The following is an 8,875-nucleotide window of genomic DNA, read 5'->3' on the forward strand; positions in this document are numbered from 1 at the left end:
CCCTTACCCATAGGTGCTGTCACCGGCCTAGTGCCAATGTCGGACTTTCTTGTCAATTCTTCAGCCGAATCCCCCATAGGCTGGGGAGATCATATCCTATTCTCAATTACAGAATTTCATATATTCATTAGTGTCAAATTTTATGTGTGTGATTTAACTGATGGCATCTTTATTTGTCTGTGGAGTGATTTACCAGGTTTGTCAGTGCTTCCCTAGTATATTTTAGAAATCTTTGTCGATTATAACAAATGTAATGTATCCAGTCCATATTTTTCACAAAGTCAAGTCTAAGTGGGGCTATTTTATTATCAGCGTCGCGCTGGCTTGTCCGAGCCGTTTGTCTTCTCTGGGGAAGGGTCATCAGCATCATCAGGAGCAGGATGGTCACTCTTCCGTTCCAGGATCTTGCAGTGGCTTGCATGGATCCAGGTGGGCTTCCCCTCAAGCTTCACTGATGTGGCTGTGGTGAGGAGGACTTGGAAGGGTCCGTCAAACCTCGGCTCCAGAGGCTTCCTTGTGTGTCTTTTGACCACCACCCAATCTCCAGGCTGTAGAGAGTGGGTTCCCTCTCGGCTCTCTGGGTCTGGAATAGAATCAAACACTTGTTTATGCACGAATGAGAGCCTCTTTTGAAGGCTCTGGACATAGCTGGTGAGGCTGTCACACTGAAGCTGCAGTGTCTGTGGGAAGTACAGGCCTAGTCTTGGTGCTGACCCAAACAAAACCTCAAAGGGGGACACCTTTGTCTTCCTGTTAGGCGTGTACCTGATGGAGAACAGAGCTAAAGGCAAACACTCTGTCCATGGTTTCCCCAGTTCCTCACTCGCTTTCTGGATTTTTAGCTTAAGTGTACCATTTAGCCGTTCTACCTTGCCACTAGCTTGTGGTCTGTAGGGGGTGTGAAACGCCTGTGTAACCCCTAACATTTGCATGACATTTTGCATTACCTCTCCAGTGAAGTGGGTACCTCTGTCAGATTCTATGGTTTCAGGCAGTCCGAATCTACAGAAGACTTCTGACATCAATTTCTTTGCAGTGGCTCGTGCAGTAGCTTTTGGCATCGGGAAAGCTTCCGGCCACCCTGAGAAGAGGTCAACACACACAAGACAATATTCATACGTTCCTACCTTGGGAAGCTGTATGAAGTCAATCTGCAGTCGTTGAAACGGGTAGAGGGGCTTAGGTGTGTGTTTTTGTGGTACTTTCACTACACTGCCTGGATTGTGTTGTGCACATGTGAGACATGCCTGTGTAAACCTAGTAGCAACCATTGTGAAACCAGGTGCGACCCATTGCTTCTCCACCAGAGCACACATGCCGTTCTTAGACAGGTGCGTTGGACCGTGGGCCGCTTGGGCCATTGCAGGATACAGAGATCTTGGCAGACACACCCGCTGTCCCACCTTCCACAAACCTCCGTGCTCCTGAGCTCCAGCCTTCGACCAGACCTTTTTCTCTTCCCCGGTTGCTTGCCGAGTCAGAGCCTGTAAGATACTCAAGTCCAACTGGTTACACTCAGTGCTTACCATGATCAGTGGGGTGGCCGCAGGGGTCTCGTGTCGCCGTGGTTTCCTTGCAGCTTCCTTGGCTGCTCTGTCTGCTTTGTCGTTGCCTCGTGCTTCGTTGGTCGCAAGCCTGGTGTGTGCCTTTACCTTAACTATGGCAACCTCCTTTGGAAGTAGTAGTGCATCCATTAGCTGCTTGATGAGGTGCCCATGCTTAATAGGAGTACCTGTTGATGTAAGAAAGTCTCTTGCCCTCCATATGGGGCCGTAGTCATGTGCGACTCCAAAACCGTACCTGGAGTCTGTGTAAATGGTGTAGCGTTTACCTTCAGCCCCTTTAAGCGCTTCAATGAGTGCCGTCAGCTCCGCCTCCTGCGCCGACATATGAGGAGGGAGTGGTTCAGCTTTTACTACCTCATGCTGTGTGACCACTGCATACCCAGTGTAGAACCGGCCATCCTCACCGATGCTCCTTGAACCATCTACAAAAAGCTCAACATCTGGATTAGTGAGAGGTACATCAGAAACATGTGAAAACCCTGCAGTTTCTTGAGCCATAAGGGCTATACAGTCATGCTCATGGTATGCATCAAATAGCTCTTCTTCTGTCAAATTTTGCAAAAACAGTGGTTTTCCTTGGCCTATCTCCTTTTCCCCCCCTTTTGAATCCACTACATCAATTGGAATGAGAGTAGCTGGGTTCAAAGTCATGCATCTTTTTAAGGTGACATTGGGAGGCATTAGGAGTGCACATTGTAGTCTGAGGTGTCTGGCTACAGCAATGTGCTTAGGTTGGACCTGGCTGAGTATGCTGTGTAGATCATGTGGAGTGTAGACAGTGACTTGATAGTCAAGCACAATCTCTGATGCCTTGTCTAGCAGAAGTGAGACTGCCGCTACTGCTCGAACACATGATGGGGCTCCTCTAGCAACAGGATCTAACCGGGCAGAGTAGTATGCAACAGGCCTGTTCTGCTGGCCATGTTTCTGAGCTAGGACACCTGTAGCATGTCCCTGCATTTCTGTGCAGTACAAAAGAAAAAGTTTCGCATAATCTGGGGTGCCTAGGGCTGGAGCAGAGACAATTGCTAGTTTGAGTGAGTAGAAACTGTCTAAGGCTTCCTGACTGAGGAGAAAAGGCTGTGTGGGCAGACAATCATAGAGTGGCTGCATGAGAATGGATGCAGAGCGAATCCAAGGCCTACAATATGATGCCAGACCCAAAAAGGTGCGGAGATGTTGGACACCTGTGGGAGGCGTCAACAGTTGGATTGCCTTTTTCCTGTCCTCAGTTAGGTGGCGTGCTCCCTGTGATATGCAATGTCCCAGAAATACAACCTTTAACTGACAAAACTGGAGCTTTTCTCTCGAAGCTTTACACCCTTTGGAAGCAAGGTGCAGAAGCAGTGAGATTGTAGCTTCACAGCATACATCTCTGTTTGGGGCACAAAGGAGAAGGTCATCCACATACTGGAGTAAGACGACCTCAGCATGTGGAACGATCCAATCCTGCAAAACAAGTTGCAAAGCAGCCGTATACAAGGTTGGAGAGTTGTGAGCCCCCTGCGGTAGCACCATCCAAGTATACTGCTGGCCCCTGAAAGTGAAAGCAAAAAGATATTGACAGTCCTGATGTAAAGGCACAGAAAAGTAAGCATTTGCAAGGTCAATGCAGGTGAAACAAGCTGAAGTTATCGGGATTTGTGACATGATGGTGTGCGGGTTCGGTACCACTGGTGTAAGCAATTCAGTGACTGCATTTATGGCTCTAAGGTCATGGACCATTCTGTAGGTGACCGGCTCCCCTTTTCTACCCTTTTTCTTTACTGGGAATAAGGGGGTGTTTGCTACAGACTTTGTAGGTTTTATGGCCCCAGAAGCAATTAGATCTGTGATATTCTTCCCTATTGCTTCTTCCTGAGCAGAACTTAGAGGATACTGCCTAACTTGCGGAGGCTGCGCCCCTGGCTTCAAGTTAATCATTACCGGAGGAACAGGCATATGTCCGATATCAGTCTTGGACTTTGCCCACAGCACGTCTGGGACCTGTGCCAGTGATTCGTCTGCTTCAGGAGGGGAGAGGGAGTCTGTCACATGCAGGCACGCTAGCACTGTACACAGTGCGGATTCCGGGACCCCAGCTGTCAACTTAACAGTACCGTCAGGTTCGTACATGATGTGTGCTTGTATTGCCTGTAATACGTCAGAGCCTAGCAGATTGACAGGTGACTTGTCACTGATCAGTAGTCTGGCAAGGCAAGTGTGGTCAACTAAACGAAGGGGCAGTGGTTTAGTCAGTTTGCATTCTTGGATCAATCCCTCAAAGCCTTGAGTGTAGAGGGTGTCATCTGATATGTCTGATGATGTGACATGTTCCTGGCGGATTACTGTTTTGGCTGCCCCCGTATCTACCAGGAATGGGATTTTTCTACCATCTGGGAGATGTACTGGGACTACCCCTTGTGGGCTTGTCTGTGTGCGTGCCCTAAGGGGGTAGATGGCTACGGGGTTGCCTGTTTCCTATTGTGGGTTCTGGGCTGGGGCGTCCGTCTTGGGCTGCGTCTCTTTCCTAGGTGCCCTACACTGACGGCTAATGTGCCCCATCTTCCCACAGTTGTAGCACGTAATTTGTCGTCGGTCCTTTCTGCTAGAACTTGTCCCATCCCCTTGAACGTTATTGGAAGCATAATGTATCTGTACAGGCTTCGCCTTCTGATCTAATTCCACCCCTTTTGCCACCCGCACCAACTCCTCAATCTGACAAATTCTCCAGTCGGGCTTAGCTGCCTGGACCTTCTGCCTGAGCTGTGGCTTAAGCCCTGCTATGAATGCTCCATGGAAAAGTTTCCTACCTGCCTCCCCCATGCTTTCATAACCTAAATCTGCATGTCTCAGTTTCAAGTTCCCCCAGAAGTGTTCCACTGTGTCATTTGGACCTTGTACTATGTCTAGCAGAGAAATTGTGGATTCCCCCACCCGTGCCTGACACCATGCATGTAGTCCGTGTAGAAAGTGCAGCCCTGATTCCACAGTCCTGACATACTGTGCTCCCAATTCTCGTTCTAAACCATATCCTCTCCCTGCCCTATTTATTGCATCCAGAACTGACTCCATTCTTGCGTCCCCAATTTTCCCTCTTAGGATGGACTCTAAATCTACCCAAGTACATGTGTAGGTATTGTTCAGTCCTACCATCCATCTGTAGAAGGCCATGGGCAAGTCATATGGGTCTGGTGCGTCTTTGACCAGTGTCATGTGGTCTTTTGGGCCCCATGGTTTGTAATGGGAGACAGTTGTCATCATGGGTGCAGTTGTGCGTCTGGGGGTAGATGTTGTTGCCGCAGTGCCAGTTGCATCCATAGTCTGGAGAGTTGGGGGTTGATACTCTCCCTCATCTATTGTGAGTATGGTTTCTTCTGGTTTTACTGTCACATTGTACCCAGGTTCTTGTGCTCTAGTCTGGGTGTGTAGGACAGGATACAGTCCTGTCACCCCGTAGGGTCTCGGTCTCCCGCAGGCAGAACATTGTTCACGCCAGTCGGGGTTTTGCTGTCCACACACACAAACCCACCCTTCCGGACCTGGCAGAGCAGGAGCCGTAAGATGAGGTTGATATGGCGGAGGCGTTTTTGTTTTCTGTCTGTATCTCATTCCTTGCGGTGTTTCTACCTTCACCCAACTTCCTTCTCTCTTTAACTCGTTTGCTACATCTGTCCACTCCCTTGCCTGTACTAGCAACTTGTTATCTGTAAGCCACCCTTGACTCCCTTTAAGGGCTTCGTTCCAAAGGAAAGAATCTAACGGGTCATTCTTCATGCCCAAACCTTTCAACAACTTTCTAGAGTCTTTCACAGCAGCTTTGCCTTTCCTCTTCTTTACTATCTCATAAGCGCTGCACCCCTCCTTGTGCTCTTTGCTGTCTATATTTCCCATATCTGCCTGCTCTTTCCCTGCGTTCTCTGGTCTTCCTGACTGATACTGATATCTCACTGTTCTAATGTGTAGCCTCTTTGTGTGCCCACTCCTCACGGCCTCTTCTCTATGGTGCAAGCACCCTATCTACACTTTCTAACCTATCCCGTTTCTCACAGGTAAGGTGTGTAGAAACGCAATTCCCCCCTTTACCGCTCCTTTCGTAACCTACGCCGAAAACTCAGCCACTAGGTTTGTGGGGGTTTTAAACGATTAGTGTTTTGGCCCTATGTGACCGCCGCAGCGTCACACACTAATCCTCCTCAGGCCTTCTAAGGGCACTCCCTTCAGACTTATTATGGCATACACAGAAACCCTATATACTAACCAGAGAACAAAACTAGCTAACAGCAGGCAGATGACTGCAACTAAAATTCTCTCTCTACCTACCAGCACCATCTAGGGAGGGGCAGCTTGTGCGTGCAAGGACAGACGGACACAAACAGACGTACAGACGTGATCTCTGACCCAGGATGCCCCAAAGAGTCACCGGAGGGAACTGCAGAGACCCTGACCCGATTCAACCGGCTTTTACACCGTATCTCTATCACCCCTCTTCCCAAGAGGACGTGTCCTCAAGGGCAAATTCACACACTCAGTCAATCTTCAGTCATAACCTAGACATATAACAGCACATAAAATTTACCAATCCAATATGCCTTTTAAGTATCACTAGGATATTCTACGGTTCTTTGCCAAATTGGACGGCCTTAGGTGGATCCAAATTATAACATGCCCAGAAGTCGGCTGTAGAGTATGAGACAGGTGGGAGACACAGAGAGATTTGTAAGAAACTAAGGTTCTTACCTTCACCGGTGATGTTTGTCTGTGTGTCCTGGTCTCAGGTCTACGAAATGCCGGCCTCAAGGTATTGTTGGTCCACCGTTGTGGCCGCCCGCCCAAGGGACGCCAAATATGTTGGGGTGGTCTGCAAGTCAGACCAGTCAGGAATATTGGATGGCTGCCAAATGAATCGATTCTCCGGAGAAAGTGATGGACATAGACAGATGTGGTATCTGAACATTGCCATATTTATTACAGGAAGGACATCCAGTTATATACACGTTTGAGTAGGCGTATGCATTATGTCCACCAATCAGCTGTTTATTACATATGAAATCGTCCTATAATTTATTAGGTCTAATTCCTAATAAGGACATCTCTGAGCAGGTGACTATGACATAAGGGGTAACTCAGGTTTATCCATGTCAGGTGCTAAGGGTCTAAGTCTTATCTTTATTAGACCTAGCTCTGGTCAACAACTTTAATCAGAAGTCAGCAGGTATGACTTAGCAAAGCCTCAGACATGTCAAGACATATTCTGTCAGCCTAAGAACCCCATATGTGAATTATAGGCCACATTAAGGTGGTCCCTGATTTCCCTATCAGAGGCAAGTGAGGTCTTTATTTTCTCTGCAGTACTAGTTAGCTCTTAGGCTGGTGCGTGGCGTCTAGAACCAACGTAGGCACGCTCCCTGGCTATCTCTAGTTGCGTTTGTCAGGCGTAGGGCAGCGGTCAGCCCAGGTTCCATCACCCTAGAGCTCGTCCGTTATCTATTTGTACTTTGCTTGTCCTGTGCTATCCCTAGCCATTGGGGATTCATGACAGTATAGCCGGCCCACAAAGTGTTAATTGTTTGGGCTGAAGCAGGAGAGAAAGAAGTGTTTAAGGGAAATTTTTTTTTTTTTTTCCCCTTCAGAGTTTTGCTGTCTAGCCCTTAATTGCTGTCTAGCTGCTTCTTACCTCCTCTTAACCCTTGAATGGCTCTGATCTTAGCTGTTTAACATGGAAGTCCAGAGTTTGGCTTCCAGCCTGAGTAATCTCGCGGCAAAAGTTCAAAACATACAGGATTTTGTTGTTCACACTCCCATGTCTGAACCTAGAATTCCTATTCCAGAGTTCTTTTCTGGAGATAGATCTACCTTCCTGAATTTCAGGAACAATTGTAAATTGTTTCTTTCTTTAAAATCTCGCTCCTCTGGAGACCCTGCTCTACAGGTCAAGATTGTAATATCTTTCCTGCAGGGCGACCCTCAGAATTGGGCATTTGCATTGGCACCAGGGGATCCTGCATTGCTCAGTGTGGATGCGTTTTTTCTGGCATTGGGATTGCTCTATGAGGAACCTAACCTAGAGATTCAGGCTGAAAAGGCTTTATTAGCCCTCTCTCAGGGGCATGATGAAGCGGAAATATATTGTCAAAAATTTCGGAAATGGTCGGTGCTTACTCAGTGGAATGAGTGCGCCCTGGCTGCAAACTTCAGAAATGGTCTTTCTGAGGCCATTAAGGATGTTATGGTGGGGTTCCCTACGCCTACAGGTCTGAATGAGTCTATGGCTATGGCCATTCAGATTGATCGGCGTTTACGGGAGCGCAAACCCGTGCACCAGTTGGCGGTGTCTTCTGAACAGGCACCTGAGACTATGCAATGTGATAGAATTCAGTCCAGAAGTGAACGGCAAAATTATAGGCGGAAAAATGGATTGTGTTTTTATTGTGGTGATTCAGCTCATGTTATATCAGCATGCTCTAAACGCACAAAAAGGGTTGATAAATCTTTTGCCATTGGTACTCTGCAGCCTAAGTTCATTTTGTCTGTGACTCTGATTTTTTCACTGTCTTCCATTTCCGTCGATGCCTATGTGGATTCGGGCGCTGTCCTGAGTCTTATGGATTGGGCATTTGCTAAACGCTGCGGTTTTAGTCTGGAGCCTCTGGAAGTTCCTATTCCTCTGAAGGGAATTGACTCTATACCATTGGCTATGAATAAACCGCAGTATTGGACACAAGTGACCATGCGCATGACTCCCGTTCATCAGGAGGTGATTCGCTTCCTTGTACTGTATAATTTACATGATGTACTAGTGCTTGGTCTGCCATGGTTACAAACTCATAATCCTGTCCTGGACTGGAAAACAATGTCTGTGTTAAGCTGGGGATGTCAGGGGGTTCATGATTATGCACCTCCGATTTCAATCGCTTCATCTACTCCTTCTGAGATCCCTGCGTTTTTGTCTGACTATAGGGATGTTTTTGAGGAGCCTAAGCTCAATTCGCTCCCTCCTCATAGAGAGTGTGACTGTGCTATAGAATTGATTCCTGGCAGTAAGTTCCCTAAGGGTCGTTTATTTAATCTGTCACTGCCAGAGTATACTGCTATGCGGAATTATATTAAGGAGTCCTTGGAAAAGGGACATATTCGTCCATCTTCGTCCCCTCTGGGAGCAGGTTTCTTTTTCGTGGCTAAAAAGATGGTTCCCTGAGGCCTTGTATAGATTATCGCCTTCTGAATAAGATTACGGTCAAATACCAGTATCCATTGCCATTATTAACTGATTTGTTTGCTCGCATTAAGGGGGCTAGGTGGTTCACTAAGATAGATCTTCGCGGTGCGTA

General features: G+C 47.6%; 1 protein-coding gene across 1 annotated transcript; it reads right to left on the reverse strand.

Moving 5' to 3' along the window:
* Positions 1-299: 299 nt before the first annotated feature.
* LOC143807850 (protein NYNRIN-like) lies at positions 300-4,210 on the reverse strand. The gene is made up of 2 exons (XM_077289822.1): positions 948-4,210; positions 300-583 (listed from the first exon to the last, which is right to left on the reverse strand). The coding sequence occupies exons 1-2, from the start codon at positions 3,678-3,680 to the stop codon at positions 449-451; spliced, it is 2,868 nt and encodes a 955-aa protein (XP_077145937.1). The 5' UTR covers positions 3,681-4,210; the 3' UTR covers positions 300-448.
* Between the last annotated feature and the right edge of the window lie 4,665 nt (positions 4,211-8,875).

The sequence above is a fragment of the Ranitomeya variabilis genome, chromosome 2 (assembly GCF_051348905.1).
Source record: "Ranitomeya variabilis isolate aRanVar5 chromosome 2, aRanVar5.hap1, whole genome shotgun sequence".
Taxonomy (NCBI): domain Eukaryota; kingdom Metazoa; phylum Chordata; class Amphibia; order Anura; family Dendrobatidae; genus Ranitomeya; species Ranitomeya variabilis.